Source organism: Rana temporaria, chromosome 6, assembly GCF_905171775.1.
Source record: "Rana temporaria chromosome 6, aRanTem1.1, whole genome shotgun sequence".
Lineage (NCBI taxonomy): Eukaryota > Metazoa > Chordata > Amphibia > Anura > Ranidae > Rana > Rana temporaria.
The window spans coordinates 167,494,150-167,508,886 of NC_053494.1; the positions used below are offsets into that span (position 1 = coordinate 167,494,150).

A 14,737-nucleotide genomic window follows, 5' to 3' on the forward strand; every position below is an offset into this window, starting at 1 on the left:
ACAATTAAGGATAAATTGAGTGAGTTTGGCAAAACTTATTTTGTTGCAAAATTAACGATTTCACTGTTGGTGACATTTGGTGACAAATGTCACTGTTGGTGACATTTTGTCCACATAATTCTACTGAAATTATTTTTCTAGCCATCTGGGAATCAGTATGAGGTCCGAAACCAACACTAAAGGCCCGTACACACGAGCCGATTTATGGACATAATTGTCTGATGGACGTGTTGTGTCGGATAATCCGACCACGTGTATGCTCCATCAGACAATTGGTTGAATTAATGACAACAAAAGTTGTCTGTTCATGCTCACCAACTGTCTGGCAAAAAATCTGTTACGTCGGATTATCCAATCGTGTGTATACAAATCCGTCCAACTAAAATCCAAAGTACAAACACGCATTCTCAGAACCAGTGTTAAACATTAAGACAACATTAGCAGACGTTGCCCAAAGGGTGGCACTAAAGAGCAGAAAAAAAAACACATATTTAAGTTTTGTTGGCTGAAAATGTTGTGCTGTCTGTATGCAGAACAAGTTCACAGCCAATGCCCTTTGGACCAAAATCCACAGAAGAGTCTGCTAGAAGTCCGATCATGTGTACGAGGCTTTAGAAAATCAGACCATCATGAGTCTGTGGTTGACTCCAAGAAAGGACAATGCTTATAGCATAGAATTCCAATGGTCTCTATGCCTTCCCCAAAGTCAGACCCAGGGATATGAAGATGAGATGAGGATATTGATAACTACAGTGTTTTATCTAACAGGTAATCTAGGGGCAGAGGATGTTGGCAAGAATAAAAATATAGTTATTATGCAAGTAAGCTGTGCTGTATTTTTAAGGCAAGAATACCATGTCTGACTGGAGTATACTTTTTATTATTGCAGAAAGCATATTTGGTATTTACAGTTAGTACTCTAAAGTCATCACCCTGAAGATTTTAAGAACAAAAATAAAGGATTTCAATGATAAAACTTGGCTGTCCAAAAATATACATTTATTGCTTTTATGAACCGAAATACTAAACCAAACATGATCACACATTCGTTTAAAAAGTCTTTCATATCCGACATTAATCCTCCAAGTTGCATTGCATTTTGTAAACATAGCATGAAAAGTTGTGGTTGGGTCTTTCCTCTATGTGTATTAGAGTGTCACGATCAAACACCAAGGCGTGGCTGTGAGTCTAAAAGAGAAAAAAAATGCCAAAATTACACTTCAAATAAGACTTGATAATCTGTCACTAGTAAATCTAATCCAGGCTCTATACAGAAGAGGAAAACAAAAATAGTACAAGTTAGAACTGATCTAAGTGGACCATAAAGTAAACCATAACTGACTTCCATCCCTCCACCTACTATCCGTAAGCCCTCAAACTACTGTAGTGCGTCACCAGGCAAAATCGCATATAAACTTGTTTTTCGCATATTGTTATGCTTTACACATAGGGCAGCTCATTCATTTCAATGGGCTGTCTTACACATGACAAAGAAGCTCCTGAACCTTTTTGAGCTTCGAGCTTTGCGCGTTTTCTAACCATGCATTTGTTGTGCATGGAAAAAAGCTCTCCTTTTTTGGTGCGTTCGAGGTGCAATTAACAAATAACTTTACTCCAAGTACGACACTCATTTTGTGAAAGCACACAAAACAGCATTCGTTCAGGAGCTACACTTTTTACTGCTGTAGTCCAGTAAAGCTGGTCATACATGGAAAGAAATTCATCCGATTGAGCAGGGACCTTCTGAATTTTGATCCATGTATGGAGAGACTGGTTGTACACAAGTCGATCGATCAGCTTGTTGGGTTTTTCCCAATAGATCAGTGCTGCTGGCTATAGCCAGCAACACTGATCATTGTTTTCCGAAGGCGGGAAGGATTCCCCCATCCACATCAAATGTGTGAATGGGGAACCGGATCATTTTTTTTGTTTAACCCACTGGTTAATAATAATAAAAAAAAGTTTAAATATAAACAAATTTAAAAAAAAAGATTTTATAGAGTTAAGAGGTAGAGGAGGGGTGGGAAAAGGGGGAGGGATAGGGCAAGGGGACGGGTGGAGGGATGGAGAGGTGAGGACCTCTGGCTGGACAGTTCAGAAGTGAATAGGATACAAGGATTGTAAGAGGGTGTACGGTTTTTTATCTATGCAAACTTATATTTTGTATCCGTGTACTTTTGATAAAAAAAAAAAAGAAGAATCCAGTGAGTGTTTATTGGTATAAAATAATACATAGCAGTCATCTCAGAGGGGTCTTAACACATTTTGAACCAATGTGTTTTGGGGAGACCTTATGAGTAAATGCGTTACTACGAGACGTGTTAAAGTGGAGGTTCATCCCAAAACCCTTTTTTTTTTAACATTAGATTGAGGCTCGTTTTGTCAAGGGGAATCGGGTGTTTTTTTTACAATCAAAGCCGTACTTAGCGTTTTAGAGATACATCTTCTCCGCCGCTTCCGGGTATGGGCTGCGGGACTGGGCGTTCCTATTTGATTGACAGTCTTCCGACAGGCTTCCGACGGTCGCATACATCGCGTCACGATTTTCCGAAAGTAGCCGAGCATTGGTGCGCAGGCGCCGTATAGAGCCGCACCAACGTTCGGCTTCTTTCGGCTACTCTTGATGCGATGTATGCGACCGTCGGAAGATCTCTCTCTAAAACGGCAAGTACTGCTTCGATTTAAAAAAAAAACACCCGATTCCCTTTGACAAAACGAGCCTCAATCTAATGTTAAAAATGTTTTTCTTCGGGTGAACTCCCGCTTTAAGTGCAGGATGATTATGAGTAGGTATGTTAGTGCAAAATACGTTAAAAGTGCTTCTATGATGACTGCTGTGTAATAATTTTATATCAATAAACACTCAATGAATTTTGAGGATCCTCAAATTAGTGAAGTAAAAATAGTCACACACACACACAGTGAATACATGTGCATCTTCATATACAGTAGGTGAACCCGATTTTGTGTCAATCTCGCTCTCTTTCTCAGCGAGATTGAGCACCTACGAGCCCCATCGCGGGAGCCAGCGCCGAGCTGGCTTGCCGCGATGGAGACAGAGCCGTCATAGAAGCGACGGGAGATCCGACTTGGATTCCCGCCAATTCTACACGTGTGCGGCGTTTGTTATGAATCCTGAAGGGGAAGTCCCCGCCGGATTTTAAATAAAAATCCGGCATGGGTCCCCCCTCAGGAGCATACCGGGCCCTTAGGTCTGTTATGGGTTGTACCATACCAGACCCGTATCCAAAGCACGCTACCCGGCCAGCCAGGAAGGGAGTGGGGACGAGCGAGCGCCCCCCCCTCCTGAGCCGTACCAGGCTGCATGCCCTCAACATGGGGGGGTTGGGTGCTCTGGGGCAGGGGGGCGCACTGCGGCCCCCCCCACCTCAGAGCACCCTGTCCCCATGTTGATGAGGACAGGGCCCCTTCCCGACAACCCTGGCCGTTGGTTGTCGGGGTATGCGGGCGGGAGGCTTATCGGAATCTGGGAGCCCCCTTTAATAAGGGGGCCCCCAGATACCGGCCCCCCACCCTAAGTGAATGAGTATGGGGTACATCGTACCCCTACCCATTCACCTGCAAGAAAAGTGGTAAAAACACAAATAAACCACACAGTGTATTAAAATATTTTATTTTTCTGCTCCGGAGGCCGCCCCGTCTTCTTTATTAGCTCTTTTACCAGGGGGGGCTTCTTCTTTGACGTCTTCGGGTGGGTGGGGGCCGCCGTCTGGTTCTCTTCCACCGCCGGGGGGGGGTGGCTTTTAAAAAAGCCCCCACCCCCCCGGCGGGTTTCCTCCGGCGTCTTCGGCGGGGCTCTTCTTCTTCCGCTATCCCGACGGGTCTTCTCAACTCTCCGGGGTTCTCCTTCTGTCTTCGCCGCTCTCCGTTGTTGACTCGTCGCACCCCGGTTCTTCGTATCGCTGTCCGGTCCCTTCTTCCGTGCTGTACGTCTTCTCCTTCCGTGCTGTGATGAGTTCTTCTTCCGTGCTGTGACGTCATGTTCTTCACTTCTCTCCTTCTCCCGATGTTGACTCGCCGGTCCTCCTCGCTGAAATGACGGATGCGCGCCTTGCATCGGACCTATATAGGCCTCACAGTCCCATCATGCTCTGTACCTACCCATGTGATACCTACCACGTGGTAGGTATCACATGGGTAGGTACAGAGCATGATGGGACTGTGAGGCCTATATAGGTCCGATGCAAGGCGCGCATCCGTCATTTCAGCGAGGAGGACCGGCGTGTCAACATCGGGAGAAGGAGAGAAGTGAAGAACATGACGTCACAGCACGGAAGAAGAACTCATCACAGCACGGAAGGAGAAGACGTACAGCACGGAAGAAGGGACCGGACAGCGATACGAAGAACCGGGGTGCGACGAGTCAACAACGGAGAGCGGCGAAGACAGAAGGAGAACCCCGGAGAGTTGAGAAGACCCGTCGGGATAGCGGAAGAAGAAGAGCCCCGCCGAAGACGCCGGAGGAAACCCGCCGGGGGGGTGGGGGCTTTTTTAAAAGCCACCCCCCCCGGCGGTGGAAGAGAACCAGACGGCGGCCCCCACCCACCCGAAGACGTCAAAGAAGAAGCCCCCCCTGGTAAAAGAGCTAATAAAGAAGACAGGGGGCGGCCTCCGGAGCAGAAAAATAAAATATTTTAATACACTGTGTGGTTTATTTGTGTTTTTACCACTTTTCTTGCAGGTGAATGGGTAGGGGTACGATGTACCCCATACTCATTCACTTAGGGTGGGGGGCCGGTATCTGGGGGCCCCCTTATTAAAGGGGGCTCCCAGATTCCGATAAGCCTCCCGCCCGCATACCCCGACAACCAACGGCCAGGGTTGTCGGGAAGGGGCCCTGTCCTCATCAACATGGGGACAGGGTGCTCTGAGGTGGGGGGGGCCGCAGTGCGCCCCCCTGCCCCAGAGCACCCAACCCCCCCATGTTGAGGGCATGCAGCCTGGTACGGCTCAGGAGGGGGGGGGGGGCGCTCGCTCGTCCCCACTCCCTTCCTGGCTGGCCGGGTAGCGTGCTTTGGATACGGGTCTGGTATGGATTGTAGGGGGACCCCCTACGCCGTTTTTTCCGGCGTAGGGGGGCTCTCCTTACAACCCATAACAGACCTAAGGGCCCGGTATGCTCCTGAGTGGGGGACCCATGCCGGATTTTTATTTAAAATCCGGCGGGGACTTCCCCCTCAGGATTCATAACAAACGCCGCACACGTGTAGAATTGGCGGGAATCCAAGTCGGATCTCCCGTCGCTTCTATGACGCGCTTGCTGGGATGTGCTGTCACTATTCCAGTGAGTGTGAGATGTCGGCGAGATCTCGGCACCCTGTCGCCGAGTATCAGCGTGACGCTGTCGTGCTAAAAGCACAATATCACAAACACCTACTGTATACACACTCAGATATATGCAATAATCATAAATATCAATGCTCGAATTGCATAAATAATTGTGCATATATGACCACTGTGATTGAATCTGTGTCTTCAGTGTAATAACATCTGTTTATATTGCACCACAGTCCTATGCCACTTGAGCAATGATTTAGGATTATTGCATATATTGAAATGTATATATGAAGATACAAGTTTTCACTGTTTTTGTGACTATTTTTGATGGTATAGTGTTACACTGCACTTATTTACGTGTATAAAATCTGGTTGGTGCAGGAATGTCAGTGTCCTAGCTGCAACAAGCATGATACAGTAAAACCTTGGATTGTGAGCAGAATTCATTCCGGAAACATGCTTGTAATCCAAAGCACTTGTATATCAAAGCAAATTTCCCCATAAGAAATAAAGGAAACTCAGATGATTCGTTCCACAACCATTTATTCATAAGTCCTTCAGTTTATAGTCCATATAAAAAGATTATAGCAATGTGATGGCAGCCTCTACAAGGGGATTAGAAGCAAAATCCAGCAGGAGCTTCAGAGTATAAAAGTGAAGAGAGGTTCCTCCAAGTGTAGCAATATGGTTACATTTAATGAAGGTACAACATTTAGCAACTCACATGGTTGATTATTAAAACTGGCACATCTAAGTAAAGCGTGGCTCCAAGCACTCATGGAGCGCAGTGTGGCAGGGATGACATCGATGGTGGTGCAGAGGACGGTCCATGTGGATAGCTTTACCTGCCTGCATACTTAGATGTCCCTGTTTTGAACATCAACCATGTGAGTTGCTAAATGTTGTACCTTCATTAAAATATAACCATAGAGGCACAGTTCTTATGTTTTATACAACGTTGTGACATGACGCTACTTGTATATCAAGACTTCGCTTGTATAGCAAGTCTAAATGGATAAAAAAAAATTGCTAGTTTTGCAAAAACGCTCTCAAACCAAGGTGTTACTGTATATTGTTGCTTGCTTATACACACACACACACACACACACACACACACACACACACACACACACATTACTGGTAGCACAGAGGATAACCTAGGTTTAGTTTTGTACTTTTGAGTCTTTATTTTGTGTCCTAAAGCCAAAGTTGAGTTCCCACTTTAGTGCTGAACCCCATCGCCTCACTAATCAGAGTGATCCAGCAACCATTAATGACGCTCCAATTGAAAGAGGACAGCGCATAACAGAAGTCCAGTAATATAATATAGAAGTATGTAGATACCTCTCTTAACTCAAACTGCTTACAGAAGTACAAAATAACAGGAAATAAAACATGGATGCAGATGCGAATCTTACCACATCCCAGGATTCTTGGAGTATGATCTTCTTCAGTACTCTGCCCGTTTCATTGCAGTGTAGATTAACATGTGCTCTTCCTTCAGAGTCTGTTTGGGTCACAGCCACCGCCGTCAGCAAGTCCAGCTCATCTTCATATACTACAGCCTCGAATGTCTGGTGTGGCCAGGAACAAAAGGCACCGGAAGAGGTTAACTGTATACCATGCTATGGGCATCGGCCATTTTTTGAAGAGTCAAAATGTTTTGCTTTATTCCATGTAAAGATCTCATGTGTAATATGTACATTTTCACATATATGAAATAAAAATGTACTTTTTATACTGACTGGCCATTTTATATAATACTCAGGGATCTATTCATCAGAATGCGCCTTGAGGCGATTAAGTTAGCATTTGTTGCGCTATACAAGTTTCTCACTCACTCAATGTTCACCAAATTTTGTAACTACCATAACTCTGTAAAATTAATGAATTTTAGGGAGAACGTTGTGTGAATTATTGAGAGTCATTTCAGTTATTGTAGAAAATACGTTTTATATTCACCTATTCGTGTATACTTGATGTGCTGCTTGGTGCTTGAAACAAGTACACTGTAGAAGTTACAGTAGGCTCTGTTCTGGCCGGTGGAGCATAAAACTCTAAAATCCTTTTTAAACTCAATCACTTTTTGGTCAAATGAGGAAAAAAAGATAATGAATCTAACAGGATGTCTTTGGCAATCCAGAGAAACCAGAGCAACCAGTAGAAGCCCATATAAAATACAAGGAGTTACAGCCATGTGTACTAATAACTTTTTTTTTAAATCCTCCATTTACATTAGAGTTTATTGTAGTAATATTTACCTCTTGTTCTGGATCATCATCCAGCTGATCATAACGCCTTTTCACCAACCTCCCAGATGCAGTCACGGTAACCTTTTTGTTCAACTACAAAAAAAAAAAAAATTGAAATGTGTATTATTTTTATATTTGAAGATGGATAGGGTCTCATTGCCGTACTTTCCTTTTGAAAATGCTAGTTGCCAGGAGGCATTAAAGTGGAATTGCAGACCAACAGTAACTATGCTAAAAAAATGTACACCATATACTGCCTGTCCTATCCTGTGTAAAACACACACACAAAAAAAAAAATCATATGTATATATATAATTCCCTATTTTTAGTACACTTTGGCCTGGCAACCTCATCTGTGTACGTGAGTGGTGGCTACAGGGGAGAGGAGGGAGCGCTGATAACGGATAGAAATTAAAAGGAGCCGCAACATCACCCATAGGCTCCCATGTTCCAACTGTTGTCTGCACTCCCTCTTCTCCCCTGCAGCCGCCGTTCACTGAAACATGGAGTTTTTTGGCGTCAGGTTGCCGATTGCAAATTAACTGCTCTTTTGATAATATTTAAACATCTAAAACAATTTTGTGTTCTTTCATTACATCAAACTTGCTTAAAGAATGAACTACTTACTCAAAAAAAGAAAATGAACTACCTACTATAAATATTCGAGTATAAGCCGACCCAAATATAAGCCGAGGCACCCAATTTTACCACAAAAAAACTGGGAAAGCGTATTGACTGGAGTATAAGCCTAGAGTGGGAAATGCAGCAGCTACTGGTAAACCATGCCCATCAGCAGCCTCACTGTGCCCATCGGCAGCCTCACCTTGTTTACGGTCTCTCATGCAACTGTTCGGTGGCCGTCCACTGTAACAAGTGGCTACAACAAAATGACAGCGACTCCAAAACACTGCAGGCCGCTGTTAGAGGCAAATTGCCAGCGCTCAGAGAGACCGGAGAACACCCGCAATCCACCCTCACTCAAGTATAAGCTGAGCGGGGCTTTTACAGCATTAAAATAAAAAAAATTAAAAAATAAATGTGCTGAAAAACTTGGCTTATACGCGAGTATATATGGTATTCGTTTAAAAATAAATAACCCCTAACCCTGAGGTTGTGCCTTATAATGTCTGTTTTTGCCACTTGGACCGCAGTATGCAGCTCCTGCGAGGTTACTGTCATATTGTTAAACAAATTCTGTGAATGTAACGTATAATCTTGTAAACTTGAAAATTCTTTAATAAACACCATTGAAACCAAAAAATAAATAACCCAAAGTACAACTAAAGGCTTCTGACCGACAGTCTGAAGTACCAAATCCAGTTACAATGTAATGCACAAGCTTCATATAAGTAACCAAAAACTTTAAAAATTGACTTTCCCTGACTGAGCTAAATCCTCCATGTCTCATAAATCATACATGTCCAACTTCCAGACAAGGCAGATCACATGAGGGGTGTCAAGGATCAGAAGAAGCTCTATCAATCCAGAAAGGTGTGGCCGGATGCTGATTCACAAGCTTGTCAATCAGTAGTACCAATGCTGATAGCCACGCCCACTGCAATATTTTGTTCATTCCATTGTAGTGCAAGCATACAGTGACAATTCTGCTCTGAAATCATGAGCAGTGCAGCATTGTTGCCACACCATCACAGAAAGCTGAAGACTTCACTGGAAGGATCAACAAGTGTTTATGGAACTTTGACTAAGAACATCTAAGTGCAGATGCACTTATCCCTTTCATGCCTAAACCTATTTCTGACATTTGTTGTTTACCAGTTATAATCCATATTTAAAATGACTAAAGTGTGCGTTTTTTTTTTCCTGTGCGAGCTCGCGGGGACGGGGTGCTTTAAAATGTATTTTTTTTTTTTTTTACATTGTCACAAAAAAGTCTGCTTTGTTTACATAGGCCCAGACCTTGTGCACTAAATCACGTATTAGGTACATGAATTTGTGCAGCCGGGCCACCCTGCCATAGTATATATGTGGTAGGCGGTCCGGAAGCAGTTAAAGAGAAGTATGGTAAAAGCTCTTTCGGACATACTCATTCTATGCATTAAGGTGAAAAAATATCAGAGGAATAGCGCCCCCCCGAGCCCCCATTTACTTACCTGACCCTTTCGAAAGTCCCGCACAGTGAACTGGCAGGCTTCTCGGTCAGCTTCTCGGTTAATTCATCGGTTGATTGAAAGCAGCGCAGCCATTGGCGCAGCCATCAATGACGTGGCGTGCGGGGGGGCGAGCCAAGTGATACAGTGAGCGGCTTTGGGCGCCGGCTGCATCACAGGAGCGCGCCCACAACAACTCATTATCATGCTCACCCGCTCGCATGAAGGTGATGAGTTCTTGCGAGGGGGAGCCGAGACAGCCACAGAGGGACACCAGAAGACCAGGTTCGGGGCCACTCTGTGCAAAATGAGCTGCACAGTGGAGGTAAGTATAACATGTTTGTTATTTTAAAAAAATAAAAAAATTACCTTTACATACCCTTTAACTTGATACCAGCATCTGTGTGTGTGTGTTACTTGGAGATAAAAAAGTGTGCTTTTCTCTGCATTATACAATAGAGCTATAATTGTGCTTTTAAGGGCAGGGAAATTATTTGCTTATAGGAGAAGCTTAAAATTTCCTAGACAGAACAAGCTGAAAGGTGTCGGGGCTGTCTGTAGGGAGTCTGGCATTGCATCCCTAATCCAATGATCATGGGTGCAATTGCTTTCCCGGCTCCTTAGAGAAAAATAATAATAAAAGCACATTTATTCCTGTAAAAATATGTGCATTTAGAATTTTTTTCCTACAAGGTGAACTTATCCAGGATAGATCCTCATGGGTGGATTTCAATAGACTGACTGCCTAACATAAAGAAGCTGAAAGTAATAGACTGGCCGGCTCCCCTGAATAACAGCACAGTATTGTTCTCTGCACCACTGGCAAGTGAAAATCGTGTTCAGACTGGTACAGGTGGTATGTACAAATTGTGCTTACCGTACGGTCTCGAATGGCTAGAATGTTGAATTCTTCTATGACACCATATTGGCATGAATCATTTTCCAGCTCCTTAAGCCGTAAAACACTGCAGTAAAATACCAAGAAGTAAACACAAAGTTATGCAACACAAGGACAGTACTGGCAACAGCCAATCCTGAAAAAGAAAAAAAGGGGAACGGATTGTCACAACCGACTGATCACATATGGTCTATGTCTATATCTACAGTACATGGTGATATACCCTTGTGCAAGTTGTCAGATTAAACTCAAATACATTCATATGCATGCTATTCCACGTGTGTCCAACTGCCAAACCACTTAAAATAATTAAATTCATTAGAAGTATATACAATAGCATTAGAAATCTGTCTCATGGTAGTCCAGTAAATGGTACAAAGTATGACAGATTAATGTACATGTTGGTAAGGTGTACAAGAATGTGTTGCAAAATTGCCAATACAATACATATGTAACACAATTTACCCCAAAATGGAAGCGGTCTTGTTTACCTCCATTTTTCTCATTACTGATATGGCAAGATTGTATTATGTCTGTCACAACACAAGCACCAGACAGTAAAGATGTTACAAAAAAAATGTTGCACACATCAGGACCAACTGTGAAATTGTCCCATACGTTTAACCACTTGACCTCCGGAAGGTATAACCCCCTTCGTGATCAGGCCATTTTTTGCTATTCAGCACTGCGCTGCTTTAACTGTAAATTGCTTGGTCATGCAACACTGTGTGATATGTTAACCTGCTTGACATTGACCAAGTCTACTCACGACGGTGGCTGCAGAGGGACTACAAATGGCCACTTTACCCCCCCCCCCCCCCAGTGTGAAAGGGGTCTTAGTCGTGGCTAGCTAAAACGCTTCACCATAAATGCTGCTTTCAATCAGCTATCACAAATCTACAGCGTGATTGTGCAATAGCCAGACGGAAAAATATTCAGTGTCCATACCCCATGAAAATTCCAAACACCTTTCCTCACCTAATCTGATCCGGTCCAACATGGATTATTCTTTCAGATGCATCTGGATGGAAGTGAATCCAATCTGGTTCCAGCGAACAGTATTTCAGGTCACGTATGCCATTCTTTGCCTGCAGTAAATATAAATATACCACACAATAAGATCAGAGCATAAACAGGAAAAGAGACTTGTTAAAGCGGTTGTAAACCGCATATATAATTTTTTTTTTTTTTTTACCTGCAAGGCAAAATGCATAATCAGCTAGTATGCACCGCATAATAGCTGATTATGAAATACTTACCTAAAAACGAGGTGAACAACACTTACCTGGTTCACGCCGAGCGAGATGTCATCTTGCTCCGGCGTGTCTTCCGGGTATCGCCGCTCCAGCGCTGTGATTGGCTGGAGCGGCGCCGCTCCAGCGCTGTGATTGGCTGGAGCGGCGATGACGTCACTCCCGCGCATGCGCGCGGGAGATTTAAAAATCGGCAAGGTCCGGCGGCTGCCGGATCTTCCGCCGTGGATCCCCCCTGCGCATGCGCCGCCCGCATTGCGAGGGGAATATCTCCTAAACCGTACAGGTTTAGGAGATATTCTTTTTACCTACAGGTAAGCCTTGTTATAGGCTTACCTGTAGGTAAAAGTGCAAATTTAAGGTTTACAACCGCTTTAATTAAAAGACAAAAAAAAAAAGAAGGAGCAGATTCTTGGCAACCTGTGAAAACATCTAGCTGTCTAAGTGAGAGGCAGGGAGGAGAAGTATTCCAGCATCCCCAGTGGGTGTTTTCCAGGATCAGCACTTTACAGGCAGAAAACAAAACAGTGGGTGGACAGTGAAGTGGAGCAGAGTTTGGGTGAGAAACTATTTTTTTTTTAATACAAACGTTTTTATTGAGAAAATAATAGCATGAACAAAAAGCATCCAATACCATAAATACACGGACATAGAACATGTAACAATATGTGATACCAGAGAAGGGACCATTTAGGTCCACTAACATGACTGGAGCTACATATCTTTAGAAAACGAGTGGAGACAGCCAAAGCAGGGAAAACAGCATCCAAACAGAGGGTGTATTAGGCCTCTCCACAATATCGTGACACTACTGCTCAAAGATAAGGAAAATTCAGTAAAATACAAAGAAATAAGATAAAAGAAAACAAAGAAACAAAAAAAAAAAAAAGTTTCACAAGCCAAAAAGGAAAACAGAACAGGTTACGGGAAACCACTTACAAAGATGCTAGCCTTAAAGTAATTTAATGAGAAGGTACAAGGGTGACGTGGCCATGGTACTGAACGAGTGATTAGGGAGACCAGGGCCTTCATTTCAAATCATAAACTTGCATAGTATCCATAATGGTATGGAAGACCCTCTCCATGATCTGAATGGCCGCCATACGTTTAAGTACCTGATCCCAAGGAACTCCAGGGGTTCACCAAAACAGGGCAATGGACCAATGGAGCGCACTGAAGAGTGTGTGCACTAGCTTCTGTTCAGAGGGAGTGGAACCGGGTATCTCAGCAAATAATAAGCACATCTGATGTGTTAGAGTAGTTTAAATCCCTGTGATCGCTACCACCCCATCCGTTACTCTTTGCCAAAGGTCCCTCAGGGCTGTACAGCTCCAAAAAAAATGTGTAAGTGGGTGCCTTTCTCAGGACAACCTCTGAAGCAAAGCTCGGAAACCGCGGGAAAGATTCTATGCAATTTAGCAGGGGTAAAATACCACCTGGTGTGTAACTTCACCACCGTTTCCTTCACCGCTGCAGATTTTGTGCATTTATGCATGTTGGAGATCCTATCAGCCCACTCATCCGGGCAAACAACCACCCCCATCTCCAACTCCCACCCGAGCATTGCTGAGGATTTCTCTGGTAGGCCGAGACCACCAAGAAAACCATAAAGGCGGGAGATGGCTTCTCTGTCTCTGGAGGAAGGGCCACAGAGACCCTCAAATGTAGCAACAGGATTATCCGTGGCCCCAGAGTACTGAGAATTAGAAAAAAGTCTGATTTGCAGATATTTTAAAAATTCTGACCTGGGGAGGGAGTGGGAGGATTTTAAGGACTGGAAGGAGTGAATTACCAAATCCTTCTGCATAGAGTCCAGGGTCACTAGGTTCTTTGAGATCCAAAGGGCAAAAACCCCTGGATTGGGGAAAGCCATTGGAAATGAGGGGGTCGCACAAATAAGAGGCAAGCCTGGGGTTAATAGGAAGTAAGGATAACTTATTCTTATATAATGACCAGAGATACAGGGAATGGCTCACTACCACGTTTAAAGAGGAGATATCTTTGGGGCCAATTGTTTTGGACCACAGCAGACCCGGGAGATAATAGGGGGCTATAGAAATTTGTTCCAAGCGGAGCCAGGGAATGCCTCCCGGGGAGTAATGCCATTGTGCTGACTGCAGCAGTCTGGCGGAGATATAATAAAGCCAGAGGTTAGGCAAACCGAGACCACCCGAGGCCCTAGGTCTATATACCATTAGCTTACCTAGTCAGGGTTTTTTATTGTGCCAAACAAATTTGTTCACATCACGTTGTAGTAGCTCAATCGTTCGGTGCGACACATAGTTGGGGAGAGCTCTAAATAAAAAAAGAAGCTTGGGGAGAACAGACATTTTTACAGCTTGGATCCTGCCTAAGAAGGAGATACGATATGTGCTCCAAGTATGTAGCAACTGTCTAATGTGAGTAAAAGCAGGCGGGTAATTGGCCAGATACATTTTGTGAAGCGAAGAAGCCAACTTGATCCCTAAATATGATAATGTCTGTGGTTCAATGGAGAAATTAAAGTTAAATTGGAGAGAGGTAATAGTGTGATGAAGGAGGTTTATCGGGAGGACGGAACACTTAGAGAGATTAACCCCTAAGCCAGAGATGTACTGAAAGATGCGCAAGGTGGAGATGAGATTAGGAATCAAGACTATTGGGTCAGCTAAGAATAAGAGGACATCATCGGCATATAGGCTAAGTTTAAATTCCTGATCACCTTTAGTGTATCCCTTAATGTTGGGGTTCAGGCTGATTGAACGAGCCAGAGGTTCGATAGCCATGGCGAATAAAAGGGGCACCCCTGTCTCGTTCCCCTACCCAGCGCGAAATAATCAGAATTACAGCCTGGGAGTTTAATCCGGGTGTGTGGGTGATTGTAAAGAGCCCTGAAACCATGGACAAAAGCCCCAGAAAAGCCAAATTTAGCTAGGGTTAGTTCAAGGT

At 44.0% G+C, this 14,737-nt stretch overlaps 1 protein-coding gene across 1 annotated transcript in view; it reads right to left on the minus strand.

Moving 5' to 3' along the window:
- Positions 1-860: 860 nt before the first annotated feature.
- Positions 861-14,737, minus strand: part of DCAF17 (DDB1 and CUL4 associated factor 17) — a 55,267-nt gene continuing 41,390 nt past the window's right edge. The window contains exons 11-15 of the mRNA XM_040357765.1: positions 11,535-11,644; positions 10,536-10,623; positions 7,560-7,643; positions 6,717-6,872; positions 861-1,188 (exon numbers count right to left, since the gene is read on the minus strand). Coding sequence (XP_040213699.1) covers positions 1,075-1,188; positions 6,717-6,872; positions 7,560-7,643; positions 10,536-10,623; positions 11,535-11,644 — 552 coding nt within the window. The 3' untranslated portion in view covers positions 861-1,074. The remainder of the gene's footprint in view (positions 1,189-6,716; positions 6,873-7,559; positions 7,644-10,535; positions 10,624-11,534; positions 11,645-14,737) is intronic.